General features: G+C 36.5%; 2 protein-coding genes across 8 annotated transcripts in view; one reads left to right on the top strand and one right to left on the bottom strand.

Moving 5' to 3' along the window:
* Positions 1–24248, top strand: part of cadm2a (cell adhesion molecule 2a) — a 467971-nt gene that overhangs the window by 288582 nt on the left and 155141 nt on the right. The window lies entirely within an intron of this gene.
* On the bottom strand, positions 12961–20904 carry LOC311076643 (uncharacterized protein). 2 transcript variants are annotated; one of them, XR_014604687.1, is made up of 5 exons: positions 20259–20904; positions 17882–18115; positions 17579–17706; positions 13513–14849; positions 12961–13406 (listed from the first exon to the last, which is right to left on the bottom strand). XR_014604687.1 is itself a non-coding variant. In XM_084104988.1 (5 exons), the coding sequence occupies exons 1-5, from the start codon at positions 20413–20415 to the stop codon at positions 13235–13237; spliced, it is 798 nt and encodes a 265-aa protein (XP_083961114.1). In that variant the 5' UTR covers positions 20416–20894; the 3' UTR covers positions 12961–13234. The 2 variants fall into 2 exon arrangements, 1 of the variants encoding a protein (XP_083961114.1); XM_084104988.1 differs by having other exon boundaries at positions 13513–13619; positions 20259–20894.

The following is a 24248-nucleotide window of genomic DNA, read 5'->3' as shown; positions in this document are numbered from 1 at the left end:
CTCTGTCCTGAAGTCATGATCTCTCACACAATCTGCACTCTCATTTCCACCATAATCTACACTCGCTCTACTGTATCTTCATTCCCTCAGACTCAGTCTTGATCACATCATATACCATCAAAAATGTCTGCTCTTTAACTGTCAAACACTGAATGAAAACCTTTTTTCCTGTGTGTTTAAGTAGTCAGCACTCATCTTATTTTGAACACTAGTGGCTAACAAACTTGTGTGAAATGTGTGAAAACCTGCACCAGATTCTTAAAGTCGACATGAAAGTGATGTTGCAGTAGTTTTTTCTTCCTTTTGTGATCTATATCTATAAAAAGTACAAATGTTGGCTGGGACTTGATTGGATCATTGGATCGTTGTGAGTGACAAGTTGTAAATTGAATATATTATAATATAAAAGATTTGCTTATAGAATCTACATGTTCAAACAACATTTGAAAAAACAAGAAGTTAATACTGAGGAACTTGCATTTTAGACACAGTATTGCCAGTGACGTGACGAAACCTGGTAACGAGCCCAGCGGTTAAATTATTATGGTAGCCTGCGTTGTATAGATAAGCTCCGATGTAATCAATTCTGTTTCTGTACCGGAGAATTTCTCTCCTTCGGAGCAACTCGCACTCTGCAGCCATGCCTTGTTTACACACAGCTTTAGCCAGTCCCGGTTCTACGAGTTGACGGGTTCTACGGGTACTCAAGCAAGAGCACCCTCAGCTGATAATGTAATAATATATTGGCAAAACATATATTTGGCAAATGTTCCCGTGCATTTGTGTTTGCGCTCTGGAGAACGTCAAATTAATCTATCTATTATCAACGTGTTTTTTTCTGCAGTGAGCAATGTAGCCAATCACAGACATAGTTGTTGATTTCTTGAACGCAATGGCCAATCAGAGGTGTTCAAGTTAGTCAAAGTTTCACCGCTAAAAACAAGTTCCATTATGATCAGTGAAGCTGCCAACAATGTACAATAAATCTCTTACTTGCATCGTGTATTCACTTTGTTTGTTAATGAGAGGTTTCGTGAGACTGCATAACTACTAAAACTAATAAAAACTTAATTAAGTTTTGTTTTGTAGAAAACCTTTCTTTAAAGCGAATTTCGTTTTGTATAAATTGTATCTTTTCTATCAATGTTTCATCAACAAATTGCCTGTATTTAATAAATGAGAAGCAAATATATAGCAGACAATATAATCATGGAGGCGCAGGCGCGCTGCGGTCACTTGCATTGCACGTGAACTGGAGCGCATCTCATCATAAATTAACCGAAACTCAGTGTATGCCTCACATACATGAGAAATACATCTGAAGAAAGCTTGAAATGTCTTTAAACGAAACAATTCAAAACGAAAAGAAATAGGCTACTCTCTGATTATGTAATCCATGATGTGGGACCTGATATTCATTTATGTGATATTCATGCTTTTTTTTCTTACAGTAAAGCACAGTCCACAAACAATCTCAAATGCAAACTCCCTATAATAAGACAAATCTCTGGAGGCATGCTCCAAGCACACTCTCATCTCATCCCTTTTCCCTCATTTGTAGTAATGACACTATAACCAAACCAGAAATTGTAACGCGTGAGCACGCAAAACTTTCTCTATCTAAAATGGGTTGGTCTGAAGTAGCTTCATTATTCATAGGTGTGGTTTGGGCGTAACGTGAAATAAACCGTCATCTCACATTCCCTTTAAGAGCAGGCGCGCTTGTTCTATAGCGGATTCCTATTATAACGGCGGATTTGCCAGGCGCGCGCCAGGCGGTTCACAGCCGAGGAGACCGACGTTCTTGTCAGGGCCGTAAAACACAGAGAAGTGACGTTGGGGATGGAGAAACACACCCAAATTAACTTTAACGGTTAAACAGGCGTATGATAATTTGGGTAAATCTTAATAATGTATGATTTGCAAAAATGAAAACTGCTGCTTCTGTGTAGATGAGAGAATCAAAGTGTATGCGCGTTGTGCACACGCTACATTGATTATGGCCAAGCATGCGCCCTTAAAATAGCATATGAATAACATGCGCAATGCGCCACTGACTTTAAACTAGGTTTTTTCGGTCAGTGGCGGAATTGTTTTCTAAACCTGCAAAATAGCATGAGGGAACGTTTGCGCTGGAACACGCCTCCTCTTTGCGCTGAACCGCCCCCGGGAGCGCAAGTGTATTTCTTAGTTAACCGACGTGCGTCTGTGGAGGGAAAAGTCTGCTGTGCGCGGGTGCAAAATAGGAATGATACATGCGTTGGTGTACAAAGTCAATTGCGCTGGGTGCAAGATAGGGCCCATAGTGGTCTGGTTTACTTCATGTTGCACGTTGCATGTTTAATCAACATTGATAAGTTTCATAAAAGACAATTTATAGATGTACTCACATATCACTTATACTTAGGCCTAAACACAAATCAAGCATGTTTTTAGTGTTTTATTAAAGTGGATTGTAAAAAGTCTCAGTGAATATCATCCATCTCGTGAAATATTATCTCTTGATAGATATGTTTGTGTATTTAAATATACAAGTGGGGCGAAATGCACAATGGGGGGGGGGGATAAAAAAATTATATTGTGTAGGGGTTTTTAAGACATGTTAAATAATATACATTCAAGGTTTAAGTTAAGATTTTAACAGTGTTTTTTTAGGGTTGAAGCCGGTCGCGGTGAAGGAAACCCTTGCAGAGATTTTGAGTGGCTCAATATCGAGATATTGCAACATTATCGCCATTTTTATGTCAAGTTTTATGATGTGGTCAGCAGACACGAAGACGAAGGAGATTCAAAAACACAACATGCTTTATTAATAATCCAAACATTGTGAATGAACACGCAGGATAATAATGCAGACCACACAATGCATAAACGAGAAATGAACAAGAACAGCTGAAACACAGGGCTTTATAAACAGGTGTAGAACAAAGGAAAGTAAACTAGACATGTGAAACTAATATGTAACTATAGAAAAAAACTAAATACTCTCTGAAGATGTAGGGGTGAAATAGCACATAAAAGTTATATTTTAGCACATAAAAGTTTGTTGTGATAAAGGTAGTTTAATTTTAAAGCATTAAGATTTAGTTTATTACAGAACAGCATAATAAAGAAAAGTGCCTTTTAATCAATAACATGAATGTTATGAATGTTAAATAACACAATAAATGTGACTTTGCAGGCTTATTTAGGAGTTGTATCAACTCATAACTAAGCGTGATGTAATAAATGCACATAATGTAATAAGTTTTACTTTATTATTGTATTAAAATCTTCATTGTCATTTTCTAAAAACAATATTGAGCTCATGTAATGATTTTTTTCAATGTAATAATTTTTTCACATAATGAAATGTTTTTGTATGAGAAATGTATATATTATGAATACACTATAGCGAATTATAATGTAATGACAGTTCATAAGGTAATAAATATGTTATTAATTGTAAATTTGAGCTCAAATGTAATAATAGTTTTATCTAAAACAAGCGCTAATACTTTATTTTACAGTGTTTTGTTACACATGTTATGTATACGGTGCTGATTAACAGTAAATTATGCATCATTATAATTATCCATAATTAAATGCATTCATAATCATAATTATGCATACATGCAACGAACCCTAAACCAAACTCTATTCCCAACCATATAGAAAGTACATGTTGTTATTTGATATCACTTATACTTAGGCCTAAATGTATAATTTCATTATAAAACATCGTAAAATAAAATGTAATCAAATCAACTATTACATTAAACGAAAAGTCGGCTTATTAGACTACATTGTGTACTCAACAATTTCATAAAGATTTTACTAACTTAGTGATTATGATGTGCTCTATTATTGTGAGTTGCTTTGATCCAGAAACACATTTTAAGTTTTATGCACTAAATTAAAAAATAAAGCTTCTATTTTCTGTGTAATAAATCATTTTTGAGATATAGTCATTAAAATGTTTGTCATAAAGACTTAACTTCTACAAAACTATTTATAATATTAGTGATATTTTTAGTGATGATGTTTTTTTTTTGTTTTTTGTTTTTTTTGTATAGAACTAATGAGCTAAAGACATTATTGGCCAAATCCTTCTGAGGTAAATGTAACATTAGTTCTTCACAGGTTGTTATACAGATGTTTTGGGGTTATGTATAATAAGTAATGTACAGAAATAATAATAATAATGATAAATAATTTCATGAATATTTAAATCTGGTGCATTTCGTAAGATTTGGATTTAAAAAATATGGCAAGGGAATATCAATGTTTTGTTTTTTTTCATTAATAATACTTAATACATTATCTGCAGATATTACATTATGCTTTATTACATATTGACTTATGAGTTGCAACAGGTGTGTTCATGTGTTGTCAATAACAGGACCGATAACAGAATAACAGCTGACAATTATGGAATTCTAGTGCTGACAAAGCTGAGTGCTAATTAACAATTTAATAAATCATATGCATCCAGCAGTTCTCTAATATGCACATAGCACATATTTATTGAAATGTGTCATTTAAAAAATTGTCTTTTCACAGATCCATCTAAACTCATCATTACATGGATAATCAGCCAATCCTGATGAATGAGTTAAAACACAGTCTTCCTCTCCAGACACCCAGAAGCTGAAACTTCAGATCAGCATTAGATGTTCAGTGCTGCTTTCTGTGTGATATGATACTGACTGTGAGAATAATTTATTAGATATTAATCAGGGGTGCGTTTCCTGAAAGCATCTTTAGCCAACTATGGTTGCAAGTTCCGTCGTTATCAGCATAGTTCAACGAGTCGGTGTTTCCCGAAACCATCGTTTCAGCGAACATTCGCAAACAGCATCGCAAAGTTGTGTGGTTGGAACGACAGCTCTCGAGCTGTGGTTAGAAGCATAGTTTCTAGATTGATTGACATGTGGACTTAATAAATCCTTATCTTGAGCAAAATAAGCAAGCTGACATTCAGTACAACCTGTGTCTTTTATTTAGAATACATACAAATGTCAGTTACGTCTTTTAATTTGTCAAAAGATTTAAAGCACCGTTTTTGAAGACTGCGCATGTACAAAGTTGCTCTACTATGTAAGAACGAGCCTATGACTGAATCTGGAAATAAAGCAAAATAACTGAGAAAAATGAGAAATAGTCCTCAGATGCCATGTCTGTAATTTATATCAAAACATCTCATTAATTCGATCTCAAACAGTTTCATTAAAAGAAGTTATTACTTCACCACGTCATAAACCAAGGAAACAGGAAACAGTCATGACTAGCTAGTCGATTTCTTCAACGATGCATCGTACTATGGTAGTGAAGCATCGAGTTAAGTCGTTGTATGGGATCCTCATTGTTGTGTCCATGAAGATGTGAAAAAAATAGCCATAAATCTAGCTTACACATTTACCCAAATTTGTATATGCCTGTTTAACCGAAGCTAATTTGGGTGGGTTTTTCCCATCATACAATGTCACTTCTCTGTGTTTTACGGCCCTGACGAGAACGTCGGTCTCCTCGGCTGTGAACCGCTCCTGGCGCGTGCCTGGCAAATCCGCCGTTATAATAGCAATTCGCCATGGAACAAGCGTGCCTGCTCTTAAACGGAATGTGAGATGACGCTCTGATTGGTTTATTTCACGTTATGCCCAAACCACACCTATGAATAATGAAGCTACTTCAGACCAACCCATTTTAGATTTGCGTCGGGCGCAAGAGTCATTTATCCCGCCGGTATAATAGCAACAGCGCCCAAGACCCGCCCACAAAGTTACTTGCGTTTCGCGCTTGATACTTGCGTTTCAGATCGTTAAAATAGGGCCCCCATCACATGATCCTTTAGAAATCATTCTAATATTCTGATTTATTATGAGTGTTGGAAACAGTTCTGCTGCCTAATATATTTGATGAATAAAAGGTTAAAAAGAACTGCATTTATTCAAAATAAAAAAAATAATATTTATAATATAAATCTTCTTTACTATCACTTTTTATCAATTTGACACATCCTTGCTGAATAAAAGTATTGATTTATTTCAAAAAAAGAAAGAAAAAAAATTACTGACCCCAAATTACTGCCCAGTAGTGTATATTGTTGTTACAAAAGTTTTCTATTTTTAAAACATTTGCTTCTTTTTTTTATTTTATTTTTTTTTTACTTTTTATTCATCAAAGTATCCTAAAAAAGTATCACAGGTTATGAAAAAATATTAAGCAGCAGAACTGTTTCCAACTTTGATAATGAATCATCATATTAGAATGATTTCTAAAGGATCATGTGATAGACTGGAGTAATGATCCTGAAAATTCAGCTTTGCATCACAGAAATAAATGATAATTTAAAGTATAATAAATTGAAAACCAATTATTTTAAATTGTAATAATATATCACAATCACAATATTACATTTTTTTTTTCTGTATTTTTCATCAAATAAATGCAGGCTTGATGAGCAGAAGAAACTTCTTTCAAAAACATTAAAAATAGTAATGTTTCCAACCTGTCTCTGACCTGTACTGTATATATATGTATATACACGGGTTTCTTGAATACAAACAATACCGGATGCGCGCGCATTGTTTGTAATTTCTTGTAATTTACTTTAATTGTAATTTCTTGACTCAATAATAAACTGCAATTTCAGAGTTGGATCTGTTTGTTTGTGTTTCATATTAAAATAACATTATGTAAAACGTCCAACTGTTTACGAATCAAAATCCGGACATACTGTGATGCATGTATGAATTATCATGTTAGACTATAGTAATGTAGTAATGTAATAGCCAGTGTTAGCAGTGCAGCATCTATAGAGCCGAATTTGCTTTTATATAAGTTAACCTTGTTTACGTTACTTTACGACCTGCAACATTTCATGACTGCACACATATAAACGTTACTTTACTGTAACTCAACGATTTGACAATGGATTATGTGGGAAGCCTTAGTACCTCCGACCTTGGTGATTATATTAAAAAACTTACTCTCAGCAATGGTGAGATCTTGCCGGATCCCTACGCAATACAGTACATGACGATCTTTGGATTGTGGATGACAAGAAGTGGCCAGCAATTAGGGGTGTGACGGTTAGTATATAACCGTGAGACCGACGGTTATAGTTGAACACCGTCATTAGAACTCTATAACCGCCAAAACCGTGTTATTAAAATATTTTTTACAAACATTTTTTATCATAGAGAATGTTTAAATACTAATTAAAAACAATTGTTAACAATGTGTGTTATTAATGGTCTACGTCGTTTCCAACTGTATTTGATTCTTTGCCAAGTAGCCTACCCCCCTGACCAACCGCCAATCATCTGAGATGGAAATAACAGCTATGATATAGTGATGTGCCATTATTATGAGATTTATGAAACAAATGAAAAACATTTTTCTAATAATAAACATTAGCAATAAACATTTGCAATCGGGAGACATGGTTTTTACCACTTAATGAAGTTTTGTTTTGTAAATCGTCAGACATGATTTTTACCACTTCATTAAGTTTTGCTTTGTAGAAAACCTTTCTTTAAAGCGAATTTCGTTTTGTACAAATTGTATCTTAATTTTAATAAATGTTTCATCAACCAATTGAATGTATTTAAGAAATAAAAAGCAAATTGCCTATAGCAGACAATATAATAACCGTGACATGGAGGCGCGGGCGCGCCGCGTTCACTTGCATTGCATTGTGAACTAGAACGCATCTCATCGTAAATGAATGAAACTCAGCGTAGGCTTTTTTTTTTTTTTTTTTTTTTTTTTTTTTTAGGTGATCAAGTACCTAATCAGTGTCTGTTCGTTTATTCAAACTAAGTTGTCCTATAACAGATTAACATCGCAACCCCAACCCCCCCCCCCGACGACTGTTATGTTACAAACCGTCACATTTGACTCACGTCATAACCGTCATCACCAATTATTCAGAAACCGGCACACCCCTACCAGCAATTGTATGGCCTGATATATATAATTATCTTAATCAGACACCAAGTGTGTATACAAGAGAAATGATTAGAGCGTACAAATCCCTTGATGCATACAACTACGTGCTATGTGGTCATGTGCAGCTCTTCAAATACTTTGATGCTGCACCAGATTTTTGCGTGTTGAGGTCAGATGTGCTCCCTAGCCAAAGGCAAGGCATTAAAGCCAAGCCTTATGATTTTAAGGCATTTTTTTTGGCAAAACCATGCTTCCCCCTAGGAATGTTGAACATCAGGCACCCAGCACTGGCTTGGTTGGTACAATTGACCACGCAACAACTCCTTGGCATTTTGACTTAGCGACAACACCACCACTATGCTACTAGCCTAAACTCTTTACTCCGGTACTTTTTTGTGAAGTTTCCCTACATGTGTGCTGCATCTGTGTCCGATTTTGTGGTGATAGCATAAAGTAATCAAAAGTTACAGCATTTGTTACCAAGGTAGTCTTTTTGTTAAGCCCTTGACACCCCCTAATGGGCATTTTTTACTCTATGAGGAATATTTTGTGATCGACACAATGGATTATGTTTATTTTGGACTCATTTCAAACGGGAGCATCCACTTTAAGTAATTATAAGTAATTAGTATTGCTTGGTGTTGGGCGGTATGACCAAAAATCCATATCACAGTATTTTTCAAAATTATACCGGTTTCACGGTATTATGACATTATTATTTTTTTTCCCCAAGCATGACTAGGTGTTAACCACATTAGAAAAAAATCCACATAGTATTAATACAGGTTTGCAAGGCTGTTTACAAAGAGTTGCCAGCAGGAGGTGCTTTTGGAGTGGCAGAAACTGCTGTTTCCTCGGTAACGGTTGTACACAAACCAGCAATGCTCATAAACCCTGCTTTATCAGGAAAGATAAAGAAAGATTCAATCGTAATAACAAATAAACTTTTCTAAAGACTATTAGTTCACTTCAGATACATTCACATAAAAACATCCGCGCTGCGTTTGAAACGTGCAGCGCTGATGTTTATCCAACGATGTCAATGCCCACCACAAATAGATTCTCCAAAAGGCTGTGTTGATATTGTGAACCAATGTATGGGAAACACTGTAATATAATTTGACAGCTGTCAATTATAGTTTAACCTATCCATCTTCACTGTCAAGCTTAGTAACACATACAGCTGTTATTTCTTGATAACAGACCGCTGCTAAGTATAACACACCGTTGCCATGAAAAACAGAGCGTTGCTATGGACGCAGGATTCTAACCGTAGAGACGGAACGGACTATTTTCTTTAGAGGAAGCAATAGCCTTTTCAGAATGTTTGTAATCAATAGGCACCAAGATACTTCCGGGTGGCAGAACGCGAGCGGCTTCTACTGACTAACTGAAGAGATCCAGCCGGCGACTGCAACAGTTTCCTACTTATGTTGTTTTTCAACGGCTCTGAGTGGACGTCGTGTCGTCAAAAGTAGAAAATCTTAACTATCACCTAAATTATATGATTCATCCAGTGTTTACATTTCTGCTTTAACTCTGCTTCGTGTATTCTCAATCTAACGTTAACGTTACATCTACAAAATCACATCAGAGCATTTATCTTCAGCCGGGGAAATTTGAGACTAATATTAGTAAACTTGTCTCTTTTGAAGATCAGATTCATTGCCAGTCACTGCCTGAAGTAAACAGTATTAACTAACTGAGACTCACGCGCTCTCACGCCACACATCCATTTCCTCACGCAACTTACCGAAATGTATATTCCTCATAATATCGACCAATCAGTGTTTTTCAACCGTGCAAAGGTCAATAAAACAGCTGGAGAACAATTATGTCACATAACATTTACCTCAGGAAAGCCATTTAATGACCACGATAGGCTATATAATGTTAGCACGTTATTTTGGCTGGAAAAAAGAGCCAGAGAGAGAGTATTTTGCTAATTATGTGTAGGCCTACTATATTACATATTTATTATATTTTTTACTTATATCATTAAACACAGTTGTTATTATGATAACAAAAACGCATTATATTTAATTATTTTTTTTATTTTTATTACATTTTTACTGTCGACGGTGGGTCTCTCTTCCATGCAATTTACTAGCGTTGCCATAGGAGCGCTTCAGCTTTTGCCACCCGGAAGAACGTCTATTACTGTTGTGATGTCGTGGTGAATTGTCGTATACAATCGCTTTTAAATCAATAAACTCCTTTTTAAATCAATATTTTGTGTCAAATTATTGATTTATTTGGTAGGTAGCCATGTAATAAGCGGGATACTGTAGAGCGAGGCGGTTGTTATAGCATTAGAGGCGATATCTACATTATCCCTTAATTAGTTATAAGTAATAAGTAATTTTTTTTATGATCTGTGCCTGTATCATGAATTTACAAACGTAAACACAGTGCAAACGTGAAATCCACATTTGATTTGACTAAGTTACATGTGCGCCTCTGTGGTTTTATGTGTCGTAACACCGTGAGGAATATCTTGTGATCGGCGCAAGAGATTGTTGATTTTGGACTCATTTAAATCATGAGAATCTGCTGTAAATAATGATGTTTTGTGAAAATAATCCACAATCTGAGCATGTTTCATGAAGTTACGAGCGAAAGCGCGATTAATGCCGCATCCGTATATTATTTCTATATGGGTCTTGCGGGGCTTCGCATACAACAACTCGCTCAAGTTTAGTCAATTATGCTTAACAATTATGCTGGTTGTAGTCTACTCCATGAGACCTTTCAAATGACATAAGACACATGACTATTTGAGCTGTGTGATGTTTTTGACACATTTCAGTACATATTACAAAAAATATAGATAGAGGACAAACACAAACTGCCACTGGCTTTACACTTTGGGGTTAAATGGTTAAACAATCTTTTTTTTTTTTTTTTTTTTTAGACTTTGTAAACTACTGAAAACGTAGTAGTACTGGCAAAAATGGTTCTGGTGTTGAAGAGAGAAAGACGTGCATTTTTAAAATGTAGCCTAATGTAAAAATATATGTATTAGTGTACTGATTCACACACATATATATTATACTTGTTTCCTGATTCTGACATTTTAACTAGTCTCTCACTGTATTGATCTGGTCAGTCTTCAGTATATGAGCTGTGTGTCATCTGAAGGTTTTATGGTTAAAGCTGTTATTGGTTAATTAATATTTGACTGATAAACTTCACATTTAATCTCATTTTTTTAAATCATGTTGTATTAATTGTGACAAGATAATCAAGGTCGACTTTTATATTTACTTAACTCACTCTAACTAGTTACTGCCATTATTTACAACAAATCTTGAGAATATGGGGCTTGAATTAAGTTATTTGTTCATACAAACAATATTTTGGTAAAGTGTTTTGAGGTCATAACCTAAGCTGTGTCTGAAACCGCTCACTCGTTCACTCATTCACTATTCCTACATAGTGAATGGCAGTTGAGTGCACTACATCAGCAAAGAGTGAACGAAAATGAGTGAGCGAATTCAGACGCTGACATAATTATCACGCGCCAGAGAGCTCGGACAATTTCATCATAAACATTACCTACCCATCTTTAATATTTCCTTTTTTGGCTGTATGAATTGTATGTAACAATTGTATGTATGTATTTTTCACATTTATTGCGTTATTTGATAAAAAAAGATAATAAAAACACTTGCTTGTCATATTTATTTACTTTTTACATTTATATGTGAAAATAAAAGAGAACAAAACACTACACAACACATTTGTTTATTCAAATATAGATATAACAGTATATAAATAAATAAATAAAACATTAACATTAACCGTTATTTAAACATTACTTTCGCGGGGTTTCCAGTCAGTGTCCTTCAGCTTACTCCTGAGGTAAACCAGGCATAAAATGTAGGCTACTCCATCCTGTTCGTTTTCATTCTGACGAAACTTCTTTTCCTGAGGAGAAGAAAACGGCTTTTTTTTAAAAGTTGCCGCCTCCGTTGTTGCCGTCCGCCATATTTATTTTTCATTCGCGCTCTATCGCCTTATCGTGTTGGATTGTGGGAAATAGTGTCTCAGCAAGTGTACATCGGATGTACACTCGAATTCAGAGAGGATTATGGGTAAAAGTAGTGAACGAATGTACGGAATGATGTCGTTCACTTAGAATTCGGACACCACTACAAAATGGCCGACACCCTAAATAGTGCACTATATAGTGGATAGGGAGTGATTTCAGACACAGCTGTAGTATTTTGCAAGGAACTACTCAAAAATAAATCTTTATTAATCAATAATCTGCCCCTGTATTCATGTAACCATAATTTGTGTGAAAAGGAGTAACATTTGTACTGCCACTAGTGAAGATATATCTTTATATCTACAGTGAATCACCAAACAAGTGGATCCTCTTTTCAGGGGGTCTCTGTCCACTTCCAAACCAACTCTGGTGCAGTTAGACGGAAATGTGAATGCAACATGGACTTCGAAATGAACCAAAAATCTGATGGGATTTCACAAGATGCGACCTATTACAGTTCAGTACAGGCGTTGGAACCCTGTATCCTTGCAGCAGATCTTTGTTTGTGTGTAACAGAGGAATTCCTTAGGCTGTTTTGACTCCTTTACACATTTTATAAGGTCTACATGAGGTTTCACTTACCATATGTACACACATACAACAAGCACATTTAGCCCCACACACAAGCTTTTTTTTTTTCATAAAAGTTGTTTTTGCTTGTATATTTGGGTTTGGTGTTAAACATGATAGTGTAAACACTAAGCAAACCAGGACTAAATGTATCTTCTTTTTTTTTTTCTTTTTTTTTTTCAGACCAAAAGAACCAAGTAAACTGAACAACAAATGTGAACACAAGTTAGTGTAAATAGATTTAATCTTAAACAACATTATTCTGTTTTATTTTATTTATTTTTTGGTTATAATTTCCACTTTCCATGTGTGTTCTGTCATAGTACATAAAATGTGGATTTATTTTATAATTTGTTAATAATATTGAATGAGTAGATGTGTGTATTCAAAACAAAAACATGTTTTATATTAAATTTAGTTTATTACAGAATAACAATAAAACAAAAAGCTGTCAAAACATCAATCAAATTTTCTCTATTTAGACTTTATACAACTCATTAGCTCTTTACAAGAAACACCAGGACATGAAATAGGTGTCTGACAAAGGAGACATTGAAAATGTGCTGTTGAGAGTGTCCTCAGGAACAAGGTTGAGAAACACTGCTTCAGATAATAATCAATTATTACAGAAGTTTGGTTCTGTTAAACTTGCATCAAAAAAGGTGTGTGATGTTTCTATGGCAGTGTGAGTTGTGAAATACTCTTCTCACAGATCCATTGATAAGGTTTAGTACATGCAACATCAACCCACCCTACTAAAGTACCCCACTCTGGCACTGAAGGCACAGCCACAGTCACGACACAGTTCTCGCTTCTATGTCCATTAGGCTCTCCAGACCCCCAGAAGCTGAAAATACAGATCAGCATTAGATGTTCAGTGCTGCTTTCTGTGTGATATGATACTGACTGTAAGAATCATTTATTAGATAATAATCAGTTCAGTGTTTTCTCACCCAGAGGTCAGTGTGCTTCCATCAACCCATTTCCATGTGCCCTCCACATCACTGTCAGTCAGACCAATATAGACTATAGCAGAACCAGACATGTTCTTCACAAAATCCTGAGCAGATGAAACAATTGCAATATGTAAAGTTTAGGGAATAAAGGGGTAACAACCAGGAAAATTAACACATTATTTATACTGTAAAGGCATCTTTACACAGCCGAGTTAAGGCTGCTCTAAAGCGGCTCTGTGTCTGCTCAAAATTCGGTGTAAAGACACAATGGTGCATAAAAGCTGTATGAAAAAATATGCTGGGTCTCACCCTCCTCAGCCCCTTAGTATCAAAGGTGACTCTGCTACTGTTTTGGTTCAGTGTAAATGAACGCAAACTTGTGCCGCCCTAAACTACGTCATTGTCATGACAACCTAAAGCAACCTGTCAGCTCAAGTGGTGCGAGAATCAAGAGGGAGACAAAACATATAGGCCAAACTCAATATTGTTTAAGCCAAAAAAAAAAAAAAATGTCAGTCAACAAGGGACAATGAAGTAAAAGAGTCCTGTACTCACATAGTGAAGCAAACCACCAAAATAACTGAGTCGTCAATGTGTGTAATGAATTGGCTTTCGATGTTTGTAATCTTTCTTTGAAGAGACTGGCAGATCAACACGCTGCTACATTTCTCTCAGATACGGTAAATGCTTATTTGGCGTCACTGTAATTGTGCATTGATATATTATATTCCAAAAATCATCTCCTTGAGGACGATATTTCACCCCTACACAACAGTGAAATCTGCTGTCCTGCCTGAAACGCTAACGCTAGCAGAATTGTTCATGCTTTCTGGATCTTTGAAAATAACCTTTCAACCTCTTTTATTCCTGCGGTGATCTACTCTGTGTAATAATTCATCATTTCTTCTTTCACTTCTTTCTTTTTATTTAATTATTTATTTATAACACTTTGTTAAAACTGTATATTTAAAATAATAATGTCCAAAACATTGATTCCCGTGATTTTAATTCCTGTGTAAATGCATTTATGCCGCTTCAGAGAAGCAATAACAAATCTGTGTAAATGCAGATTTTGTGATTTTATGCCGCTTCAGATTTGGTTTCTGTGTCGCTTTTTCTGTGTAAAGATGCCAGATTTTTACACTTCTTATTCATTTAAAACATTTTTTTAAATCAACTTTTCATTAAAAAAACAAAGAAAGTAGCACGTTTTGTCCCTTTTTTTATTTCTCTTGGTTGGCTTCTTCCTCTTCTTGTTCCTCTTCTTCTTTCTCATTATTTCCAATGATGAATCTTAAGAAGGAATCCCATGTCTCTTGCTGTTCTGTATTAGCCTGTGTATTAAAAGAAAATAAAGTACACCCAGAAATGTTCTCGTACTTTACTCATCTTTTCGCTTCCCGCTGTCACCAGCACGTGCATGAGAGTCCAGTTCACGTTTGATGTAAACATAAGCTTGACCGCAAGAAATGGGAGCTCTAGCGCAAAATCTACTGGAAAGACTCAAATGCCACGTCATGCATTAACCACAGATCTAGCCAATCATCACTGGACGTATGGAGTATATAAGTCCGATTATAAGTCCGGTTACTACGTTCGCAGATAGGCTACTGACGCCGGCGTTCACTCCCATCCACCCCACCACCACCAGGACGGTCCCTGTCCATCCATCAGGGGTAGGCTCCGCCCCTGCCTTCATCTTCAGGCAGGAACTGCAAGTGTCTGCTACCCTCCAGATCTGGATTACGGAGGGGGCCTACGCCAAAGAACTTTATCATTTCACCTATTTGATTCTAATTTACATACAACTGTTAATTAAATCTTATTCACACGTTCTCTTGCCTCCTGAGTCTTTCTGGTAGAACTGTCATTCTTGGTTTCTTGTGATTTTTCTCTTTGTTATTATCTGTTATTGTTTGTATTTTGTCATTTTTGTTTTAAAAAAATCTGACGGCATCTGACTTCCTCATGACTTTTATCATGAGTTTCTCTGCATGCTTTTGTCACGCTTCATGTTTCATTTACGTCAAGCTTGAAACTCAACCCTCACATTCAAGTGCAGGTGACAAACAATTATCGTTTCACTTCAGAAGACATTGATTCATTCATTGTAGAGCCCTGCTCGGGCCAAAAAATTCCAGCCCTAACCAGGCCTGGCCCGTGTTGTTCAAGTCCTAACCCGACCCGGCCCGAGACGAGACCAACATCAATATCACTTTAAGCTCTCACTGATGCCCGCTGTCTCTGCTACACACACACACACACACACACACACGCTACTAAGAGGTAAACTTTTATTATAGGCCTCAAACATAACTACCACCACTGACAATAATGCCCACAAATATTAATACAGACTGTCCATTACAGAGAAGCATATTGTTGTAGAGAATATTATATAGCCAAGCTATGTGATCCAGCAGCAAAAAAAGTAAAGAAAAAAAAAAGAAAAAAAAAAAAAAGAAGAAGACTGAAGAACAATGTTTCAAAGAACTCTTGGCCAACTGGCTAATGTTATAACAACATTAATAAAAAAAATATTTAAAAACTCTGTTCAACTGAGTGACGTTTATACATGTACATTGGTCATCATTCACTGTTTATTCGCGAGTGTAGTGAAGAAAAAGAATAACATCCACTGTTGAAGATTTCAGGCTCATTGTTTGTTGTGGTAATCAAATCAAAACTCATCCAAAATGCAGTTTTTCCCGAAGCATTTGGAGCTTTTAGTAACTACTCTTCAACTTCTCCCTGATGCTCTGCATGGTCGACTGTCACCTGTATGCTAAAGCATTGCACGCGTGTCGTAATCGCGTATTGCGTAGGCGATGTATAATGTTTAGAATATTATCCATATAACAATATTTCATACAGTCTTGCAGACTTCTAATTCATTGGGGTCGTATGGATTACCGTCTTTATTGGTGTGTGGGCTGTTTGATGCTTCAACTTTTAGGAACCCATAAGCTTGCATTATATGTATTTCCACTGAGAATACAACATTTCTTATCAAATGCTAAAGTTTTATTTTACATTATTTAATCATTTAATTTATTTTTATTGGAATTTCCCAGAGATTATTTATTTTTCTAAAAACCTTAATTTGTGTTCATTTGAAGAAAGCAAGCTGTATCCATCTTGGATGGCATGAGGGTAAAAGATGATTAAATGGTGAGAACATTTCTGGGTTTAATACATAATACAGAATAGCAAGAGACATGGGATTCCTTTTTAAGATTAAAGGTGCTGTATGTAACTTTTTCATTCACATACTCGTTTCTCTGAAAAACACTTCTACAGCCAGTTATTTTACTTTGAAATGTGTGTTTCCAGGCTGGAATGTTTGTTTTTGTTTTGGTCTGTGATACTGCACGCCAAATGGCAATTTTCATTGTCCATTGCGCTCGTTCCTGTTGCGTGTGCTGAAACTGGCAACCCGTGTGAGTGCCGTCCAATCTGAGGAGCAGACTCAGATATTTATATAATAATATATAATATATTTATATAATATATGATATATAATATCTCCGATATTTTGAATTGGACTGCAGTAACTATTTCCACCACTAGTTGTCATTCTTCCAGACTGCACCTTTAATCAGTGGAAAAAAGAAAAAGAAAAGAAAAGAAACAAGAGGAGCAAAGCAAGCGAAAAAATAAAATGGGGACAAAACCAGATACTTTCTGTGAGGACTTCAGCATTTGAAATGAAATATGTTGTTTTAAGAAAAAAAGAAAGAAAAAAAGTTGTAAATGCATGTTGTAAATCTGTAAAAAAAAAAAATAGAAAAAAAAGTTGTTTTTCAAATAAAGGTTTCAGAGTAAGTGATATCAGATTGTGTTTATGCATTTTTATTGTACCTGGACTAGAACAAGATGTAAACAAGCGCCACTTACCCTATAACTACATATTAGTTATATTTCTGCAGTATATTAAAAAAAAAGTTTCAGTTGTTTTCGTTTTACCTGCCATGAAACATAGAAGCCCAAATTAAAACAGCTGCACTTTTACTATAAAACAAACACACACACACACACACACATTATTCTTTCTCACACTCACTTGTTCTTCTCTGTTGTTTATGATGATCAGATCTGCTCCTCTCTCTGTACAGTCTCTTCTGCTCTCAGTCCAGTTCTTCTTCTCATTCGACATGAAGTAAAAAATGGATTTATAGTAAGTCCATCCACCTGTAAACAACCAGTTTAGCTGTTAGCTCTTCATTCCCATTACACTCACCTGTCAGTAACTTATAACAGATAGTAAACTCATAGATTATGAACCCTGAAAGTTACTGAGAGCACAACCCAACTCTATCATGCTTTAAAAAAGTATAGATGTATAGCAAATAACTAGAAACTTTACCATAACTCTGAAGATCATTTCTTAGCTGTTCTCTGTTCTTGAATATTAGCTGGTCTCTCTCTTCTGTGAGGTTGTTGATCTTGGTTAGTAGCTGATCTCTCTCTTCTGTGTAGTTTGTGCTCTTTGTATAGATGTGAACACACAGCACTATGACTGCAGTCAGCAGAAGAACACACAGCAACACCAAACACACTGCAGCTGCTCTGGAGCTTCTGTTCCTCACAGAATCACTTCCTGAAAATGGCAGACATGAAAATAAATGTTTCTTAATTTCTACAGAAACTTCAGAAACTGTGTTTGTATTTGTACCTGTGTGTTGAGGTGTTTGTTTTCTCTCTGTTTGTCTGTTCATACCCCATGATCCAGCAGTGTTTATATTGCCATAAACAGGCATTTGAGACATGTTTGCTTGCTTAGCCATGGACGTAAATGACGACAACTGTCTGTGTGCATTTGTACTATGCAGTCCTCTGCTTTTGAGACTCTAATTTTAGTATGAGGGCAATGTGTGGCAAAGTACTTCACAGTACAAGAGCATGTGACATCCTGTCTGTTAATATTAATTTTCATAACAACAAAGGGCACTATATTGTGGTAGTGTGGTTTCAAATTAGCACAGGAAAATTATACATGATTGAAAAGTCTTAATTCAACTTAAATTGATCAGAAAATGTAACTGAATTATTGGTTGCGATGCTTCTTAAATGTCATTCACATGCCACTGAGAAAGGAACTGATCTGAACGTGAGGTGCAATGATCTAGGAAGCTATAATGGTTTTGAACTTCATTAACAAAATGAGGCTGATACAGAATGACTTTGCGCGCATCAGGGAGCTCGTGTTTTACTTTCACTTTTAAATTCGTGATTGCACGTACTCCATGGAGCGGCAGTGCTGAGCGCATTCTACAAGATAAGACATTTATCATACGCTTAGGCTCTGTTGCGCAACGAATCCTCTGCCATCATCACGCGATCAGTGAACTGTGCAACTCGTGCTGTATGAGCAGAGCAGTAATTTACAATAGTTTACAATTACAATGTTTTTTATTTTTATAAAAACAGCAAAACGACAGTGGTGAATGTAGCGGTGGCGATATCGCGAGACAGATTTTCACTCGACGAGAAATCTCGTGACATTTTAGTCTTGCGAGATCTCGTCACATCCCTAGAAAACACGCTTCAACAAAATGAAAACAGTATAATGGATCCGTGCTTTTAAAGTGACACTAGCTCTTAAAGTGACAGCAGCCTAATATGTGTCTGCCATTTATGTTGATAAAACAACAAAAGATAGTGATAAAGATGTAAGGAATCACGAATAATTGCCTATGTATGTAATTTATACAGGACTAAAAGACTATCCAGTTTTATTTTACATTTGATTTCTTTATTCAGTTTCTGTTGTATTTCTGAATACTAGTGTTAGACCTAAAAAACTTGTCTCTTTATTTCTCTCTATTTGTATCTTTATTCTATTGTATTTATTTGTGCTACTTTTTTCAATTTATTTCAAAGATTGAAATCAAGCTTCCTTGTGTTGTGTCATTCTGTTTCTGATTCAGTTGCAGCATTTAACAGCTCACAGGAGAACATTATCAATAAATTAAAACTCACATTTCAGTTTGATCTTTGGACAAAGCTATTGTAGGATTACTAAAGACTTGGAATAAACCCCAGAGTTATGTGGTAATATTTTATGATATCTTTAATGGTGCTTTTGTGTCATTTTTCAAGCTTGAATTCTCAAGTTCCCATGTTTTGAAATCTTCAAAACATTGCCTTTTTGTGTACCTCAGAAGCTGATGATTGTAACTAAAAGCACTATGCCGGTAAAGGTGAGACTGAAAAAACTGTTTATGGTCTGTGGTTTTACTGTTTCTCCACCAACACAAAGATACAGCAGCATTCTCATGAACATTTCTTTGAAGGCCTCAGGTCCTCCATGAAACAGTTATGATAACACCACACTACTGCTGGATGTTTCTCTGTAGTTCTTTTTCTGATTTGAGCAGACACTCTAATACACCTGACCTCATCTGAGGTTTGCTACATTGATAAAGGGCAAGCAATGGACTGACGCTGTGCTTCAGTGTTTAAGGTTGTCAGTGTACAGGTCAGTTAATAAAATCATTTCAGATATCAGATTATGGAGTAAACATATTTGCTCCTTTATGAGAAGGTTTAGTGATTATCCAAAAAACATTGACTAATGGTTAGTTATTGTTTAATTTTAACTTAAAATCCTATCATAGCATCAGAAGAACATGGCAACTTCACACAATCTCTTCCTGAGCACCAGAGATATGATGTTAAATGGCTGAACGTGCAAACTCTGATGTTTTTATAAAAAATAAAAACAAATTGAATGTACTCACCTGTCTGCTGAAGCGGCTGGTGTGTGTTTGTCTCTATCCTGAAGTCATGATCTCTCACACAATCTGCACTCTCATAGATTTCTACCGTCATCTCCTCTCTATCTGTCTTCATTCCCTCAGACACACTGATCACATCATCATAAATATTATCAAACATTTCTTCTCTTTAACCGTCAAGCTTTAAACGATTTTTCCCTTGTTCCTGTGTAGATGAGTTTAACAAGTGAGACAAAAAAAAATTTGTGGTCAACGTGTGAAAACAAAAACGTGTGACATTATATCGGTTGAAATACAGTAGTTGCGATAGTCTTTTCTTCTTTTTTTGTGATGTATATCCAAGTGAAACGGCTTCTCAAGCTAGAAAAAATGTAGACTTGATGATTTGTCCATCTGGAATTGATTGGATGGTTGTGGTTTGCTATTGCTGTGATGTCATGGGAGTGACAGGTTGTCCCGCCCTCGCGCCAGTTAACACATCATCAGAGAAAAAAAGAGATGTCACTGCAAGAGGGAGGGGAAGTTATTTTGATTAAAGATTATGAGGACATATGCATTAAAAAAAGATGCGTGTGAATAAATAATTTATAATAAATAAAAAATGTCAATTTTAATTTCATGATGACTTTAAGTTTAGAACCATCTGTAAAGAACATCTATACACGTTTATAAAAAAAATGACTATCACTATTTTGCAATACAGACATTTTAAACTGTATAATTATAACGAAAGCCACCTCACTTTTACACTATGTTGTGTGCGTGGGTGGGTGTGCTTGTGGATGTACATTTAATATGTCTTATATATAATTTAGTAAACCTTATAATATAAAAATGTGTGTATAGAATTGATAGAAACACTGAAGAATTTGAAGGCTGTTAATAAACATTCCTCTGTCATCACCATCTTGACTGACCAAGTCATTCTCATTTGCTAGATGTTTTGAAGAACGCAGCAACAACAACACTGCAGCTGCTCTGCGACTTCCTGAAGTCACTTCCTGAACACGTCACTGATGTTCAGTATGTCTCTTGCCATTATTACTGTTCACACAGCACTAGACAGATACAGAAGTACCAAACATATGATAATTGCATCAGCACTTTTCACGAAATAAATGACAGCCTTTAAACTATGATAAAAAGATCATACTCACGGATTATAGCTAATGTTCATTTTCATTCATTATTTTGAATATCAATTAAATATCATAATTATTAGTGTAAATATCATATACACCTAGGATGGCTTTAGGGTGAGTAAATCATGGGCTAATTTGAATTTTTTGGTGAACAATCCCTTTAACAATCCTTAACTTAATGACAGTCCTTAAATTATGACCATCCTAACTTGAGTAAACATATTTTTTTTTAATGTTTTTTCATTCATGAAGAGGATGACTCAGGGTAATGATTATTCAAAAAACATACACACATGGTCAGTTAATGTCTGTAACTTTAATTTAAAATTATATAATGGTATCAGAAGAACACAAATGGTATCAGAAGAACACAAAGAAGCTCTAAACACGCTGGAGCTGCTCTTGAGTTTCTGATCTTCACAGAAACACCATAGAAAAAATGGCTGAATGTGCAAACTGTGATGTTTTTTGTCTTGTTTTTTTTATCAAAGAAATGAATATAATTACCTGTACACTAAAGTGGTTGGTGTGTGTTCGTCTTATTTTGAACACCATTGGCAAACAAACTTGTGTGAAATGTGTGAAAACTTGCATCAGATCTTTAAAGTTGGCATGAAACAGATGTTGCAATAGTCTTTTCTTCCTTTTGTGATCTATATCCATGTGAAACAGCTTCTTGAAAAAGTACAAATATTGGCTGGGACTTGATTGGAACATTGGATCGTTGTGAGTGACAGGTTGTAAATTGAATATATTATAATATAAAAGATTTGCTTATAGAATCTACATGTTCAAACAACAGTTGAAAAAACAAGAAGTTAATACTGAGGAACTTGCATTTTAGACACAGTATTGTCAGTTAGGCCTACTTTGTCTATTTTTGCTCCACCAATGTAATGTAACACGTGACGAAACCTGGTAACGAGCCCAGCGGTTAAATTATTATAGTAGCCTGCGTTGTATAGATAAGCTCCGACGTAATCAATTCTGTTTCTGTACCAGAGAATTTCTCTCCTTCGGAGCAACTCACACTCTGCAGCCATGCCTTGTTTACACACAGCTTTAGCCAGTCCCGGTTCTACGAGTTGACGGGTTCTACGGGTACTCAAGCAGGAGCACCCTCAGCTGATAATGTAATAATATATTGGCAAAACAGATTTGCCAAATGCTCCCGTGCATTTGTGTTTGCGCTCTGGAGAACGTCAAATTAATTTATCTATTATTAGCGTGTTTTTTTCTGCGGTGAGCAATGTAGCCAATCACAGACATAGTTGTTGATTTCTTGAACGCAATGGCCAATCAGAGGTGTTCAAGTTAGTCAAAGTTTAACCGCTCAAAACTCCAGAGTTTTTATTCATTGATGCTGAATGGAACTTTGTGAGATCGCGATACACTGACAAATCGACAGCGTTTTAGTGATTGTAAAGGGAACGATCTTGCTTTCGAGGCTTTAGCCTATATAATCAATTGTATAAAACTATAGTTCCCTGTCAAAAGGGAACTCACACTGCATCCTGAGACACATTTGGGGAACGCCTCAGTGTGACTGATGACTGAAGTACTGTATAATCACGGCAATCATATTGGCCGGCGACAGCCATGATGTCACCGCCAGTGCGACCAGGAAGTATAAGAGGGCGCCTAGAGAACATGTCACCTTCTTTTTGTCTTCAGGGACTGTTTTGCTGGTACTGTGAAGTGAGATATTTTATCATGGCAAGCGACAAGCATTTCAGGAAGTGTGCTGACCCATGTAAGAGATATCTTACACCAGGTGACACTCATGACCTGTGCGTGTTTTGTTTGGGTGAGGAGCACGTGCGCTCAGCCCTTGAGGGCGTTTATTTATCAGAGCACTCCGCTCTCGTCTGTCCTTCTTGTTGAGGGAGGAGGGACAGTCATTTGCACCCCGTGATTCCGATCCTGCTTGCGCTGAGGTGGAGAGGAGACTGAGATCGTTGGTGATCTCATATGGAGCTCCCCGACGAGTTTGAGAGAGGTGTAAACCTTTCATGCTCGGCGGCTGACGAGGGTGAGCTGCTGGGCGAGGATGCATCGTCATACCAGGTCCTCTGGTCCAGCGGCCAGTGCTCTGCTGGCTTCGAGCCAGGATGAGCAGGAGGAGACTGTTGGAGTGAAGATGCTGAAATGGCTGAACCCGCCCAGCCCCCCTGCCCCGCATATGCTGAGTTGGTGGAGGTGATGGAGCGCGCCACCACCAGGCTTGAGTTGCCATGGCAGCGAGCCAGAGGGGAAGCCGCTCGTGGAAGACTTGGCGATCGCTTTCTCGCTGGCCAGAATCCACCAGCTCCCGTGAGCCTTCCATTCCTTCCCGACCTCCACGCTGAGGCGTGGAAGAACCTGTACTCCTCTCGCATTCACCGGTTACATCATTCCAACTATGTGAATGTGGAGGGAATGCGAGAGCACGGGTATGTGTCGATGCCCCCTATTGAAGAGACATTTGCGAGCTATCTTTCAGTGGGGGAGACATTGACTCCGGCCCTGCCATCTAGACCTCTGAAAACCATCTCACGTCTAAATGGCAAGGCATACGCGGCGGTGGGTCAGGCTGGTGCTGCGCTGCACACGATGGCTGTGTTGCGAGTTTATCATAGAATGTCGAGGTACACTCTTAAAAATAAAAGTTCTGTATTGGCATCGATGGTTCCTTGAAGAACCTTTAACATCTATGGAACTTTTCTATTAAACAAAAGGTTGTTTATAGCTGACGAAGGTTCTTTCGAATTTTAAAACATTCTTCACACTAAGAAAATAAAAAGGTTATTTTAAGAACTGTTGCCAGAAAGGTTTTTTTGGGGAACCAAATATGGTTCTTCTGTTGCATCAA

Source organism: Abramis brama, assembly GCF_963993115.1.
Source record: "Abramis brama genome assembly, chromosome: 25".
NCBI classification, from domain to species: Eukaryota; Metazoa; Chordata; class Actinopteri; order Cypriniformes; family Leuciscidae; genus Abramis; species Abramis brama.
The sequence above is the reverse complement of the archived record's forward strand: the minus strand, read 5'-3'. Positions and strand labels throughout refer to the sequence as shown.

Excerpts from the sequence above, each read along its gene's own strand:
- LOC311076643 (XM_084104988.1), bottom strand. The coding sequence starts at position 20,415 with ATGTTTGATAATATTTATGATGATGTGATCAGTGTGTCTGAGGGAATG. Across the intron at positions 18,116-20,258 it reads CCAGCCGCTTCAGCAGACAG|GAAGTGATTCTGTGAGGAAC; the intron begins GTGAGTACATTC and ends TGCCATTTTCAG. Across the intron at positions 17,707-17,881 it reads AAATGATCTTCAGAGTTATG|GTGGATGGACTTACTATAAA; the intron begins GTAAAGTTTCTA and ends GGTTGTTTACAG.